Source organism: Macaca mulatta, chromosome 15 (assembly GCF_049350105.2).
Source record: "Macaca mulatta isolate MMU2019108-1 chromosome 15, T2T-MMU8v2.0, whole genome shotgun sequence".
Taxonomy (NCBI): domain Eukaryota; kingdom Metazoa; phylum Chordata; class Mammalia; order Primates; family Cercopithecidae; genus Macaca; species Macaca mulatta.
In genome coordinates, this window is record NC_133420.1 from 127,058,855 (window position 1) to 127,075,146 (window position 16,292).

General features: G+C 46.1%; 1 protein-coding gene across 1 annotated transcript in view; it reads left to right on the forward strand.

Moving 5' to 3' along the window:
* The first annotated feature begins 711 nt into the window (after positions 1-711).
* The window catches only part of ZNF367 (zinc finger protein 367), a 31,912-nt gene continuing 16,331 nt past the window's right edge, over positions 712-16,292 (forward strand). The window contains exon 1 of the mRNA XM_001106047.5: positions 712-4,887. Within this exon, the coding sequence (XP_001106047.1) occupies positions 4,471-4,887 (417 nt within the window). The 5' untranslated portion in view covers positions 712-4,470. The remainder of the gene's footprint in view (positions 4,888-16,292) is intronic.

The window sequence follows — 16,292 nt, forward strand, 5'->3', positions numbered from 1 at the left end:
AAACCCCGTCTCTACTAAAAATACAAAAAAAATTAGCCAGGAGTGGTGGTGGGCCTGTAATCCCAGCTACTCGGGAGGCTGAGGCAGGAGAATGGTGTAAACCTGGGAGGTGGAGCTTGCAGTGAGCCCAGATCGTGTCACTGCACTCCATCCTGGGCGACAGGGTGAGACTCCATCTCAAAAAAATAAATGTGTAGATAGATAGATAATAAAATAAAAAATTAAAAATAAAACAAAGTGAAACAAAAAACCTTGCTATTTTTTGTTGTTGTTGTTTTGAGATGGAGTCTCAGTCTGTTGCCCTGGCTGGAATTCAGTGGCACGATCTCGGCTCACTGCAACCTCAGCCTCCTGGTTTCAAACGATTCTCCTGCTGCAGCCTCCCCAGTAGCTGGGACTACAGGTGTGTGCCACAATGCCCCGCTAATTGTTTTTGGATTTTCAGTAGAGATGGGGTTTCACCATGTTGGCCAGGATGGTCTTGATCTCCTGACCTCAGTTGATCCATCTGCCTTGGCCTCCCAAAGTGCTGAGATTACAGGTGTGAGCCACCACCCCTGGCCTGTTATGTTTTACATAGACTTCAATAACTGCTGCTTTATCTTACTTCAATTTTATCTTGAAAGTTTAAAATATATTTTTTAAAAAGGGGGTTTGAGGTTTATATCTTTATCAGAAGGGGCCTATATATATATATATATATATATATATATTTTTTTTTTTTTTTTTTTTTTTTTGAGACAGAGTCTCACTCTGTTGCCTAGGCTGGAGTGCAGTGGCGCGATCTCCACTCACTGCAACCTCTACCTTCCGCGTTCACATCATTCTCCTGCCTCAGCCTCCCGAGTAGCTGGGACTACAGGCGCCCGCCACTACACCCGGCTAATTTTTTGTATTTTTAGTAGAGACGGGGTTTCACCCTGTTAGCCAGGATGGTCTAGATCTCTTGACCTTGTCACCTGCCCGCCTCAACCTCCCAAAGTGCTGGGATTACAGGCATGAGCCACAGCGCCCGGCCCAAAGGGGCCTATATTTTTAACAGTTGAAAAGACTACTTTAGTAACATAGTAAGTATCCTGAGATAGGTTTCAGTAGTTTTGAGTTAGTATGTATTGTTGTTACCCAAAAGGGGTCCAGATCCAGACCCCAAGAGAGGGTTCTCGGATCTCAAACAAGAAAGAATTCAGGGCAAGTCCGCAGTGCAGAGTGAAAGCAAGTTTGAGAAAGTAAAGGAATAAAACAATGGCTACTCCCTAGGCAGAGCAGCCATGAGGGCTGCTGGTTGCCCATTTTTATGGTTATTTTTTGATGATATGCTAAACAAGGTGTGGATTATTCATGCTCCCCCTTTTTAGACCATATAGGGTAACTTTCTGACGTTGCCATGGCATGTCAGAACTGTCACGGTGCTGGTGGGAGTGTAGCAGTGAGGACGACCACAGGTCACTCTCGTGGCCATTTTGGTTTTGGTGGGTTTTGGCCGGCTCCTTTACTGCAACCTGTTTTAATCAGCAAGGTGTTTATGACCTGTATTTTGTGCTGACCTCCTATCTAATGCTGTGACTTAGAATGCCTTAACCGCCTGGGAATGCAGCCCAGTAGGTGTCAGCCTCATTTTACCCAGCTCCTGTTTAAGATGGAGTTGTTCTGGTTCACACGCCTCTGACATTAGGGGCTGTTAATGATATCTGAGAAAGAACAAAGACATCGGGAATGTGATCCACACACTTCAGACAGCCTCCTCACTGCATGAAAATGGAGCCAAACAAGCAAAGATCTGGTGTGACCTCAGCTTTGCTCCTGGAATCACCCTCTGCCCAGTTCACACATTCCTGGCATGTCTTTCATTCTCTTGGGGAAGAGAGCAAGTGGAGTTGCCAGGTTACTGTTGATGAAGGGCAATTTTTAGAAGCAGAAAGTCAGCATCCTGTGCTGGATGATTCATCTTGCCCTCTGGGACATGCTCTGGATGTTAAACAGTAACTATTTGTTGGTGATTAATCTGTTGGATTTTGCTCAACCCCTAATTCGAGTGTCCATGATGGATAGATCACTTTTTTCTTTACACTACCTGTCAAGTATAAAATAGATGGATAACATTTCCCTTCCAAATGATTCAGAGAAATATGTTACAATTATTTGGTATTAAACTAAAAACAAAACGAACGCTTACTGAATTAGGTGAAAGTAGAGCTGAACTTTCAGCTTTCTAGATCAACCATTACACTATGGAATTTGCCGCTAAACTCCGAAAGTTTTGGAATATGAGAAACGGGACTCAGAAATGTGAGTCCCATTTTTCAGCCTTTTCCTTCTTCTGCTCAGCAGACACTGAGATATAATCCACAGGCAGTACAGACTCATTCTTCCAAAGGATTGATTATGTAACCTTGTACAAGCCTCAACTTTTCTCATTTATAAAATGGGAAAAATATCTTCCTTACCCAATTGTTGAGTGAACTGTGAAACATCCGTATGTATTATTGTGTATCAGTACATATATGCTATTTTTGTAGTAAGCCTCCAGAAAATGGAGGCTATATACTGTTTCATTTCTTAAAAGGATACTTTCACTTGGTTCAAAGTTCAAAAGATACAAAGAGTTTATGTTGTATTTCTTGAAATCTTTTCACTTCTGTTCCCAGCCACATAATTTCCCTCCATGATCCATTAGTTTCTTTTGCATCTTGCCAGATATTTTATGTAAGTCTAAAAGTAAACACGTGTATTTTCCCCAGTTTAACAATTTTACATAAAATTACACTATTGCTTGTTTTGCCTTTTAAAATAAAAATACATTTTTGAAATTGTTCGTATCAGCACACAAAGAGTTTCCTTTGTTTTTAAACAATTGTGCCTTAATTTAGGCATAGCTGTGCATTTCTGTGTGTCTTTCACAGAGAAAAGCTATTCAGCTTAGTTATCGGTTATTATGCAGTCGTGTTCTAACTTAATTACCAATTCTAACCCTTAACCACTGGATATTCATTCATCCATTCAACAAATATTTATCGAGCCCCTACCGCGAGTCAGGCGGTGCCTGGGAATCTGTATTCACAAGAACAAACCGCAGCTCCCCAGTCCACATCTAGCGGGTAGGAAGCTGGGCACCCCCTCCGGCCGGTCCCTCCTCTGCCGCCTGCGAGCCCCACCCGGGCCGCGGTCGGCGCCCGCCAGGCGGGGCTGGGAGAGGACGCCGGGGCTCCGCGCGTCCCGGCGCGAGTACGAGGACGCGGCCGGGGCAGGTGGGGGCAGAGCAGAGTGGGGCGCCGCCCCGACCCCCGGAGCAGCCGCTCGGCAGGGCGGGGTCGCCGGGCTGGGGGGGATCCCCGAGGCGACTTGGCGGCATCAGTCCAGAGAGCGGACACTCGCCCGGCTCTGGTGGCCTCCGCGCCGCCAGCGGCCCGCGGGGACTTCGGAGGCCACTTCCTGGACTCTCCCCTTTGCACAGACGGGGAAGCGGAGGCCCACTATCGGCCGGGGGAAGTCGGGGCGGTGCTGACAGGGCTGGTTCACAGCGCGTGCAACAGCTGAGCGGACGGAACTCGATTAAGAAACCAGGCACGCCGGGTGCCCACCAGCACCTCCGGCAGCAGAGACTCCAGCGGCCCGGCGGGTGGTGGGACCCAGGGCGGGGCGGGACGCGCGGCGGGGCCCCAGCCCTTTAAATGCCCTGCGCGCGGGAACCGCGGCCCAACAACCAACGGCGGGCGGGGCCGAGCGGGGCGCGCGCCTCCACCGCCCAACGATCGCCCCGGCCCCGCCCCGCCGCTGTCCAATCAGCCGCCCGCCTGCCGCCCTCCCCGCCGCCCAGTCGCCCTGGCCCGGACCAACCACACGGAGGGACGGCGGGGCGGGGCGGCAGGCGGGTGTGTCCGGGCGAGTGCCGGCGCCGCGCGCTCCGCTGGAGTTTCGAACGCTGTTGGCCCTCGAGACAGAAAAAAATACAAGAGCGGCGGCCAATGGCGAAGTGGGAAGGACCCGCGCGCAGACCCGGCCCCGCCCCGGCCGGCTGGAAAGAAGGCCCGGCCCGGCCATTGGCTCCCGCCGCCTGTCACTCGCCGGTGCGGCCAGCGGGCAGCGGCCTCGCGGCGACTGGTTCCGCCCAGGCGCGAAATGTAACGCGGGAAAAGCCGGGGCAGGCACCGCGGCGGCAGGTTGTTATTTTTGGGGGCTCAGCGCTGCGCGTCCTGCTTTCCTGTCACCGCGAGGGCCGGGCCGCCCGCCGCTTCAGCCTGCGCCGCGGAGTACAAAGAGCGGAGGGCGCGCTCGCCTGGGGCTGGGGTCCAGCCCTGCCCGCCGGTGCCGGCCGCTCCCCTCGGTAGGTGGCTGCTGCGCAGGATTCCGGGAAACGTCCGTCTGCCATGAGCCGGCAGGACTGAGCCGGCGACTCGGAGCAGAGCGAGCGGGGGCAGAGCGGTGCTCAGGGGTGCGGCCCGGGGCCGCCGGAGCTGCGGGTCGGGCCGGGCGATGATCCGGGGCGTGGAGGCGCCCATGGCGGAGAACCCGCCGCCGCCGCCGCCCGTCATCTTCTGCCACGACTCCCCGAAGCGGGTGCTGGTGTCGGTCATCAGGACGACCCCGATCAAGCCTACGTGCGGCGGTGGAGGGGAGCCGGAGCCGCCGCCGCCGCTCATCCCCACCAGCCCCGGCTTCAGCGACTTCATGGTGTACCCGTGGCGCTGGGGCGAGAACGCACACAACGTGACGCTCAGCCCCGGGGCCGCGGGGGCCGCCGCCTCTGCCGCCCTGCCTGCCGCCGCAGCCGCCGAGCACTCGGGGCTTCGTGGCCGGGGCGCGCCCCCGCCCGCCGCCTCGGCCTCCGCCGCCGCCTCGGGAGGTGAGGACGAGGAGGAAGCGAGCAGCCCCGACAGCGGCCACCTCAAGGTGAGCGGCGCGGGCGGGCGGGACGCGGGGCAGCCGGGGCCCGTTAACGGCGCGGCGGGCGGGGCGGAGTTGAAAACGCGAGGTCGGTCTGGCCGCGGCGGGGGCTGCGGCTGACAGGATGCTGACGTCACTGCCGCGCGCCAAAAACCGGCCCCGGCCGGGGGGGGGGCCTGTCACGTGACAGGCGGGAGCGGCGCGGGAGACAGTCCTTGCGGCAGGTGCAGTGTGGGCGGGAGCGCGGCCTGGGTCGCTGGGGAGGCCGGGTCAACGGCCACTGCCATCCTCCTGGCGGGCTGCCGAGTCCCTGGTTCCGAGAGGAAAGGAGGGGGGATGAGGGCCTTGAGTTCCACCGAGTGCGAGAGGGAAGGGAGCGCACAGTGTCTGCTCCATTACTGCAGATCGCCCTGGCCCTGTTAAAAGATGCCCTGCAGAGACAGCCGAAGAGCAAGAAATGACTTCTGGGCGTGTTCTGCGGCTGAAGTTGTGCCTTCACTGCCTTTCATTTATCCAGCATACTACTTGCTAGGTGTTGAGAGCACATGGTGGAATGAGACGCTAAAATTTGCTTGCAGTCTCCGACTGCTTAAAGCTGGGAAGGTTGTGACCACGGGTTCAAACCTACATTTTACAGATCAGGCAGCTGAGGCTTAGAGTGATTAGTGAGGCGACCTCCCAACGATCGCACAGCTCAGTAGTGGGAGAGCGGGGACTAGGTCGAGGTTTCGTGGCTCTTAGTCCTGCATGTGTTTGGGTGTCTTTCTGCTGACTTATACTGAACTCTGTAGACTGTAAGCTCCAGGAGAGCCAGGAGTATTTCTATCTGGAAGACTATATGAGTTTAATACCTTACATTCTGTAAATGCTCAATAAAGGTGCTCAAAATATATTCGTGTAATGAATAAATGGTGCTAACAGAAGGGTAATATCCAGGTTCCATTTGTTACGTGGCTGTATAAGATAAAGCAATTTGCAAGAGATATAATGAGTAAATCACACAGTGGATAAGCATCTGTACCAGCACATAATGTATAAGTTGAAATGAGTTTGATCATTTTACATGCAGTCACAAGGATGTTGAAACTACATTGTTTGGGTTTTGAGGAAATTGATACATTTTATATGGCATTATTATGAAGTAACTATAAAGTTATAAAACTATAGGTTTTTATACACTTCAACTCTTGAAACTACACCTCAGTAAACATTTGAAAGAACAGAACCTGGGCTGGGCGCGGTGGCTCACGCCTCTAATCCCAGCACTTTGGGAGGCCGAGGCGGGCGGATCACAATGTCAGGAGATCGAGACCATCCTGGCTAACATGGTAAAACCCTGTTTCTACAAAAAAATTAGCTGGGCGTGGTGGTGGGCGCCTGTAGTCCCAGCTACTCAGGAGGCTGAGGCAGGAGAATGGCGTGAACCCGGGAGGCGGAGCTTGCAGGGAGCTGAGATCAGGCCACTGCACTCCAGCCTGTGCAGCAGAGCCAGACTCCGTCTCAAAAAAAAAAAACAAAAAACAACAAAAAAAACAGAGCCTGGTGAGGTGGCTCGTGCCTGTAATCCCTTCGGGAGGCTGAGGGTGGGGAATCACTTGAGGCCAGGAGTTCAAGACCAGCCTGGGCAACATAGTGAGACCTCATCTGGCGGCCTGCCCCTATAGTCTCAGCTACATGGGAGGCTGAGGCAGGAGGATCACTGGAGGCCAGGAGTTTGAGGCTACAGTGAGACATGATAGCACCACTGCGCTTAAGCCTGAGTGACAAAGACCTCAACTCTTTAAAAAATATTGAAGAAACTTGCCGGGTGCGGTGGCTCACGCCTGTAATCCCAGCACTTGGGAGGCTGAGGCGGGTGCATCACCTGAGATCAGGAGTTCGAAACAGCCTGACCAACATGGTGAAACCCTGTCTCTACTGAAAGTACAAAAATTAGCTGGACGTGGTGGCGGGCGCCAAGAATCCCAGCTACTCAGGAGGCTGAGGCAGAATTGCTAGCACTCGGGAGGCGGCGGTTGCAGTGAGCCGAGATCGCGTCATTGCACTCCAGCCTGGGGGACAGAGGGAGACTCAGCCTCAAAAAAAAAAAAAAAAAAACAAAAAAAAAAATTGAAGAAACTAACGATAGAAGTGTTGATAATATTGCTGAGTATTACTGAAGGCTGCAGTTACTGTTGGGCTGCCTCTAGGTAGCCCTTAGTGAGATGTAAGATGAATGGGTGTCTGCGGGTGCGGTGGCTCACGCCTGTAATCCCAGCACTTTGGGAGGCTGAGGCGGGCGGATCACAAGGTCAGGAGATCGAGAACATCCTGGCTAACATGGTGAAACCCCGTCTCCACTAAAAATACAGGGAAAAAAAAAAATTGGCCGGACTTGTTGGCTGGCGCATGCAGTCCCAGCTACTTGCGAGGCTGAGGCCGGAGAATGGCGTGAACCCGGGAGGCGGAGCTTGCAGTGAGCCGAGATCGCGCCACTGCACTGCAGTCTGGGCCGCAGAGCGAGAGACTCTTGTCTCATTTAAAAAAAAAAAAAAAAATATGGATGGGTATCGTAGATATTTTTGTGTTAACGATTTATAAGTTTTAGTCTTTTTTAAGAAACGCTATATTAGATTATGTAGTTGAACAATATAAAGGCATACATTCATAAATTCTTGTGTAAGATTTTGCCTTTATGGTTTTATTCTTACGGATTAGTCTAGTTCTGGATCACCCAAGAAGATTGTTATATAGATGAAATCTATAGGTACGTTGTTTTTGGCCTAAAACAGACTTATCCTTACCCAGACATTTTATAAAAGTTGCTAACAGTGGCCGGGCGCGGAGGCTCAACGCCTGTAAACCCAGCACTTTGGGAGGCCAAGGCTGGCGGGTCACGAGGTCAAGAGATCGAGACCATCCTGGCCAACATGGTGAAACCCTGTCTCTACCAAAAATACAAAAGTTAGCTGGGTGTGGTGGCACACGCCTCTGTAGTCCCAGCTACTCGGGAGACTGAGGCAGGAGAATCGCTTGAACCCTGGAGGCAGAGGTTGCAGTGAACTGAGATCATGCCACTGCACTCCAGCCTGGCCACAGTGAGACTGTCTCAAAAAAAAAAAAATTGCTAACAAGATGCATGGGTTTGAATTGTATTTCCATGCTGTACACCTCTTTTCTGAGGTAAAGTATACCAACAGTTGTAAAAAACATGTAAAAGTGAAAAGGCTGTTTTATATTTCTGCTTTTTTCCTTTCTCATGTAGTTTTTCCTGTTGTAACTTTCATAAATTATTTGGTAAATTGATTTGAATATGTTTTTCTATTGATGAAGCAATCCACATGCAGCTCCAAAAATTCATTTATTTAGCATTCCCACCATAAGAGAGAAGGGTCTGGAATATACCTTTATTTAAGAAAGTTGCTAGAGTAAGCTTTGTGGGGGCAAGAAAGAAAAAAAAATAAGGAAGTTGCCTAGTTTGATTTGTGGTCAATACACTCAACTACAAAGATAGGGAGTCCCAGCCCGTTTTACTGCTTTGCTTCTTTAAAGTACTTGTAGTTCTTTATCTCCACGTGCATCATCGGTGAATTGTGCTGAGTCTGCTCATTTTTGGGGAAGACAGGAGACAAGTTTGTAATGTAGCCAGTGCCAATAACGTGCTCCCAATATGCCACATAGAGGCACTAACAGCTGTGGGATTGAGAACCACATTTGCGTTCATTTACTGTCTATTCATTGCCACTGCTCCCAGGGGAGGTGTTAGCGTCTGAGTCCTGCACACCCTGTGTCAGCTTTCTCTTGCTCTTTTGTTTGTTCCTGCCCAACACTGTCTTCCTCGCCTGTGGGAACACCTACCAGCTTATTTTGGCTGCTCATCACACAATTGCTTAGCACTGTTGGCATATAATTATATATTGTCTTCTTCTGGATTGTAGAATTCTGAGAGGGAAGAAAGCAGGTCTAACTGCCTTCGGCCACGGGTTGTTCCAAGGCTCCCCACCTTGTCACTGTGCCCTCTACTCAGACTGCATTTGAAGTTACTTCTTCACTGGGGCTGGTGGGATCTGGCTTCTCAGATACTATACACCCTGCAGGAGCTACCGGCTGCCTATGCTGCTTCCCCTTTCTGTGTCACCTGAACACTTCAAAACCTAGACTGTACATACTGTTTCGAATAGCTGATTTTTAAATACTTTATACATAATACATAAATTCATACTATTTATGAATAGTAATGTTTGAGCACTGTGTTAAACCTAACGTCATGTTAACATAGTAGGCACTATTTATTGCCTGGCACAGAGTAAGCATTTCATAATGTTAGCAGCAAACTGCTGGGCTCTGTTGAGCATTTTGAATTTTTTAATTCATTTTATCCTGTTTACCTGATGAGGAATGAGAAATAAGAGTCCCCAAGACAAAGTCTAGTTAAGATCATATGGTAAGGTAGCAGAACTGATTGGAACCTTTCAGTAGTCCCCGTTCTTAGTCCCTATACTATACTGCTCCTGGGACTATCACATGTAAATGGACTTCAGGGGTTTATTTTTGTTTTTTAAATATTAAGCTGATATAAGTAGACATAAGAAATGCATACTATTGGCTGGACATGCTGGCTCATGCCTGTAATCTTAGCACTTTGAGAGGCCAAGGTGGATGGATCACTTGAGGCCAGGAGTTTGAGAGACCAGCCTGGCCAACATGGTGAAACCCTGTCTCTACTACAAATACAAAAAAATTAGCCGGGCATGGTGGTGCACGCCTATAGTCCCGGCTACTCAGGAGGCTGAGGCATGAGAATCACATGAACCCAGGAGGTGGAAGTTGCAATGAGCTGAGATTGTGCCACTGCACTCCAGCCTGGGCGACTAAGCGAGATCCTGTCTCCAAAAAAAAAAAAAAAAAAAAAAAAGAAAAAAGAGAAAAGAAATACATACTATGTGTAGCTTATCTATATCTCAATTGAGATGCTTTATAAGAGTCCACTCAATTCAATAAACTGGAATTAAAACTTGAGAAGTTGTGAAGATGAGTCAGGATGGGAAGTAGGGTTAGGAAGCATGTATGCAAGTCATGGGAAGTTTGTATCTAAATCTGAATGTGAAAAGGTTCACACACCTCCGTCTGAGACCTATTTTTGTTTTCCTTCTAGGTTGTGCTTGTGCCCTTTATTTGAATTCTACTTACAAAAATGTGTCAAGGACTTTTAGGTTTTTTAGTTGTCACATGACTAACCACTTTCAAAATCACTAATCTACCTTCTAGAGGTATGGAGATTGTTTTTAAAATTGTATTTATTAAGGTGTGCAAAAGTTTTTGGCAATTTAATAATTTTGTGTTGCGAATCGTCAACAGACTTGACAAGATCTGTTCTTAGCCTAGAGGTGCACTTGGCTGCTGAGTGTAATACTCTTAATTGTCCGAAGATGCCTAGAAACAAGGTTTTCTCATTGATAAGGCCAATAGGAAGAGGGTCCTCTTTAAATAACATTGCTTATTTTAGTATATATTGTTAAAAGATGGTCTTTATTCATTTATTTAGGGCATTATATGATTATTTGTTTCGTCTTAGTTTTTGAGCTAAAAGAATGCACTTAATTAGCCGGGCGAGGTGGCGGCGCCTGTAGTCCCAGCTACCCGGGAGGCTGAGGCAGGAGAATGGCGGGAACCCGGGAGGCGGAGCTTGCAGTGAGCCGAGATCGCGCCACTGCACTCCAGCCTGGGCGACAGAGCGAGACTCCGCCTCAAAAAAAAAAAAAAAAAACAAAAAACTTATTCATGATATGACCATAACCAGCAATAATCCATGAAATTATTGTGGCTTAATAAATGATGGCAATAAACATTTCACTCCTGTGTAGCTCCTTCTGTCTGACTCTGGGTTAATAATTTTAGCAAGCAAGACTTGAGCTAAATGTGGCTACTGAGGATCACAGCCCAGGAGTGAAGATGAAAGAATTTGTTGATCACCAATAATGGCCACGAGTTGGTTTGTTAATTTGTACTTTAATGATAAGTCATGGTCCATTTAGGATCTTGCTAATTCCTGCTTCATTATACATGGGAATTTCTTGAGGAATTAAGTAAGGTTGATGAGCTTTTTGTTTCATCAACAGATATTTGTTACTAACACACTAAGTCAGTTAGCTTAGGCTAAAAAGCAGGCTGCAGAATGCAACTTCAAGATGGCAATCTCAGCCTCAGCATGGCTCATGTTATATGTCCTGGGAGGGTTGACCACTGGTGTGCTCCACATTCCGTTCATTCTAGGATCCTGAAGGAATCTCTCCAAGCTGGGACAGATGGGTCTCAAAGCAGAGAGAAAACAGAGATGGAAGAACCACATGTTGTATTAGTCCATTTTACATTGCTATAAAAGAATACCTGAAGCTGGGTGATTTATGAGAAAAATAGGTTTATTTGGCTTATAGTTCTGCAGGCTGTGCCAGAAGCTTGGCACCAGAATCTGCTTCTGGCGAGGGGACCTCAGGGAGCTTCAAATCATGGCAGAAGGTGAAGGGGAGCAGGTTTCACATGGTGAGAGGGGGAACAAGAGGGAGGGGAAGAAGTGCCAGGCTCTTTTTAACAGTCAGATCTCATGGTAAGAATATGAGCGAGGACAGCATCTGGATGTTCATGAGGGATCTGTCCTTATGACCCACACACTTCCCACTAGGCTCCGCCTCCAATACCGGGGATCAAATTTCAATATGAGATTTGGAGGGAACAAACATCCAAACTACACACGCTATTTTCGCCTTTTATTGGCCAAAGCAAGTCATGGCTAAGTTGGACTCTGGACCCACAGTGAAAGGGGCAGGGAATGTTTTTGCAATAATATCTGCCACAGTGCCTTCTCACACATTTTAAAAATTGTGGCAAAAACCCTGTAATATTTACTACCTTAACCATTTTTAAGTATACAGTACAGTATAGTAGTGTTAACGATATGTAAATGGTTGTGCAGCAAGTCCCTAGAATTGACTCATCTTAAACAAACTCTATAACTCACTGAACTTGCCTTTCCCCCTCCCTACTCCCTGGCAACCACCACTCTTCTGTGAGTTTGATGACCTCAGATGCCTCATATAGGTGAAACTATGCAGCATTTACCTTTTTGTCACTGGCTTGTTTTACTTAGCATAGTTTCCTAAAAGTTCATCCATGTTATGGCATATGGCAGGATTTCCATCTTTCTCAAGGCTGAGTAATACTCCATTGTTACTAACACACTGAGTCAGTTAGCTTAGGCTAAACTGTATATAGCACTATTGATCCATTCATCAGTAGGTGGACATTTGGGTTACTGTTGATTGTGAATAATGCTGCAATGAACACAGATGTCCAAATATCTCTTTGAGATCCTGTTTTCATTTCTTTTGGATATGTAGCCTTCCCATATCCCAATAATTAATTAATTAATTAAAAAATTCGCATATCCCAATAAATAAATAAATAATTTTAAAAAAATTCTGTTTTTAAAAAATTATTTATTTATCTATTTATTTATTTAATAATAGAGATGGGGTCTTGCTGTGTTGCCCAGGTTGGTCTCTAACTTCCGGCCTCAAGCGACCCTGTCACCTCAGACGCCCAGAGTGCTGGGATTACAGATGTGAGCCACTGTGCCTGACCCCCACTTTCTGAATCATTAAAAAAGTTAACTGGAATGGCTAATGAGAATTTATACTACCAACATAAAACACATTTCTTCAGTTATTAATAATTTTTAGGTGTTCCTGTTGAGTATACTGCCTGTATGACTGAAGGAAAAATAGGTGGAGACTTCATTAAATCTTTTGAAAACTTTCTGTAGACTTTTAGAATACAAGTAGTAAGTGTACAACTAATTTGAATATTCATGGTATAAGACTGAAATCAGGTCATTAAGTTGTGCTGAATATAGATTTTAATATCTAAGGATTTTCTTAAAACATGATTTATCCTAGAAGATAACTCATCCATGTAGGGATCGATCTTTTCTTTCAATGTGAAAATTTGATTGAAGGGAATTTTGCTGTAGCTTATTACTATCCTTCAAGGTTTCAGGCTGATGTTTAAGCTTTTGGAAGGCTTTGAGTTTTGATATTGAAAGCCCTAAAAGCATCTTCATTTTAGATGTAGTTGTATGTGATCTTTTTATTATTTTTTTTCATGTAACTTGTATGTGTGAAAGTTCACTTAACTGGGAAACAAAGTTTCTTTCAAGTAAATGTTTATTTTATATTAGTTTTAGCTGTATAGAAAAGCTGTGAAGATAGCACGGAGAGTTCCCATAAACTGCATACCCAGCTTTCCCGTTAACATCTTACACTAGTGTGGTACATTTGCTAAAAATTAATGAACCAATATTGATGCACTAGTATTAACTGAAGCCCATAGCATATTCAGATTTCCTTAGGTTTTTAATCAACGTGAAATTACATAACATTAATCATTTTAAAGTGTACAATCTAGTGACATTTAGTACATTCACAGTGTTGTACAAGTTCCAAAACATTTTTATCACCTCTAAAGAAAACTTGATCTATTAGGCCATGACTCCTTGTTCCCAACGACATGCAGACCTTGGAAACCAACAACCTACTTTCTGTCTCTGTGAATTTACCTATTCTGGATATTTCATTAAATGAAATCATGTAATATGTTGTCTTTTGTGTTTGGCTTCTCTTTTTAGCATACTGTTTTTTAGGTTCATCCACTTTGTAGCACACATTATTTTCATGGCTGAATAATTTCATTATATGTATATATACATATTCCATTGTGTATGTGTGTGTATATATATATATGATATTGATACAAAACTATCAAACTTTTCCACAGTGGCTGAGCCATTTTACATTCTCATCAGTAGTATATGATGGTTCCAATTTCTCTACATGTTTTAGAAAAAGCTATTTCCTACTTATTTTCCCTTTTTCTCCCAGTATAGTATAACCTAGTTGGTGCGAAGTAGTATCTCATTGTGATTTCAATTAGCATTTTCCTAAATGATGAATAATTTTGAGTTTTTTTTTTTTTTTTTTTTTTGGAGACAGTTTTTGCTCAGTTGTCCAGGCTGGAGTGCAGTGGCGCGATCTTGGCTCACTGCAACCTCCGGGGTTCAAGTGATTCTCCCTCCTCAGCTTCCCGAGTAGCTGGGATTACAGGCACTCACCATCATGCCCAACTAATTTTTGTATTTTTAATAGAGACGGGGTTTCACCATGTTGGCAGGCTGGTCTTGAACTCCTGACCTCAGGTGATCTACCCACCTTGGCCTCCCAACGTGCCGGGATTACAGGTGTGAGCCACTGCGCCTGGCTGATTTTGAGCATCTTTTTATGTATTTGCTGGCCATATAACTGCATTTGTTGGCCATATAACTGCTTTGGAGAAATGTCTCTTCAAGTCATTTGCCTATTTTTTAATTGAGTTTTTTGTGTTTTTTGTTGTTGTTGAGTTCTAAGAGGTCTTTTTATATCCTTGATACTAGGCCTTTATCAGATGTATGGTTTGCAAATAAATATCTCCCATTCTGTATGTTGGCCTTTCATTTTCTTCATAATGTCCTTTGATGTACAATAGTTTTACATTTTGATTCAGTCCAATTTATTTTGTTGCTTAGCTCTTGGTGCCATATCTAAGAATCCATTAAAAAATATAAAGTCATGAAGATTCATCTCTATGTTTTCTTTTAAGAACATTACAATCTTTTTTGTTTTTGTTTTTGTTTTTTTTTTGAGACAGGGTCTCACTCTGTTGCCCAGGCTGGAATGCAGTGGCGTGATCTTGGCCCCCTGCAACCTCTGCCTCCTAAGTAGCTGGGACTTCAGGCACGCTCCACCCTGCTCAGCTGACTTTTTGTGTTTTTGGTAGAGATGAGATTTCACCATGTTGCCCAGGCTGGTCTCCAACTTTGGTGCTGAAACAATCCACCCGCCTCGGCCTCCCGAAGTGCTGGGATTACAGGTGTGGGCTCCCATGTCCAGCTAAGAGCTCTCGAGTTCCAGTTCTTCCGTTTAGCTCTGTGGTACATTCTGGGTTAGTTTTTGTATATAGTGTAAGGTCAGGGTCTAACTTTATCCTTTGGTATATGGAAATCCAGTCACCCCAGAGCCATTTGGTAAAGAGGCTGTTCTTTCTCCGTGAACGTTCTTGGGTCCTTTGTTGAAAATCAATTGGCCTTTCATGTATAGGCTGGTTTCTGTACTCTAAATTTTATTTCATTGGTCTATATGTCTTTCCTTATGCCATTACCACACTGTCTTAATTGCCAGTGCTTAGTACGTTTTGAAATTGGGAAGTATGAGTCCTCCTGTTTTGATCTCTTTTTCAAGATTGTTTTAGCTATTTGGAGCCTCTTATTAAAATTCCATATGAACTTGAGGATAGCCTTTTCCATTTCTGCAAAAAAACAAAAAACAAACACAAAAAAACCCCTGGAATTTTAATAGAGATTGCATTGTGGCTGTAAGATTGCTTTGGATAGCATTGCTGTCTTATCAATTTTAAGTCATCTAATTCCTGAATTGTATCCTAGTAAGTTTGGTATGTTGTGTTTTTGGTATTATTTGTGTCAAGGTATTTTCTTTTATCCCTCGTGATTTCTTCTTTGTCCCATTGGCTATTTAAGAGTGTGTTGGGCTGGGCATGGGGGCTCACGCCTGTAATCCTAGCACTCTGGGAGGTCAAGGTGGGTGGATCACGAGGTCAGGAGTTCGAGACCAGCCTGGCCAACATGGTGAAACCCTGTCTCTACTAAAAATACAAAAATTATCTGGGTGTGGTGGCGCACACCTGTAGTCCCAGCTGCTCAGGAGGCTGAGGCAGGAGACTCACTGGAACTCGGAAGGTGGAGGTTGCAATGAGCCGAGATTGTGCCACTGCACTCCAGCCTGGGCAACAGAGCAAGACTCTGTCTCAAAAAAAAAAAAATGTGCTGTTTAATTTCTATATATTTGTTCCTGTTTTCCTTCTGTGAAGTTTCATTCCATGTGGTCAGAGAAGATACTTGGAATGCTTTCAGTCTTTTAAAATTTATTGAGACTTTTTTGTGGTCTAACATATGGTCTATGTTGGAGAATATCTTTGTGGATCTTCTGCCTAGTTGTCATATTTATTATTGAAAGTAGGGTATTAACTGGTCACAGGGGCTCACGCCTGTAACCCCAGCAATCTGGGAGGCCGAGGTGGGCGGATCACGTGAGGCCAGGAGTTCAAGACCAGCCTGGCCAACATGGTGAAACCCTGTCTCTACTAAAAATACAAAAAAAACCCCACCAAAAATTAGCCACGCGTGGTGGCGGGCACTTGTAATCCCAGCTACTCGGGGGGCTGAGGCAGGAGAAAGGAGAATTGCTTGAACCCGGGAGGTGGAGGTTGCAGTGAGCTGAGACTGCACCTCTGCACTCCAGCCTGGGCAACAAGAGTGAGACCTTGTCTCA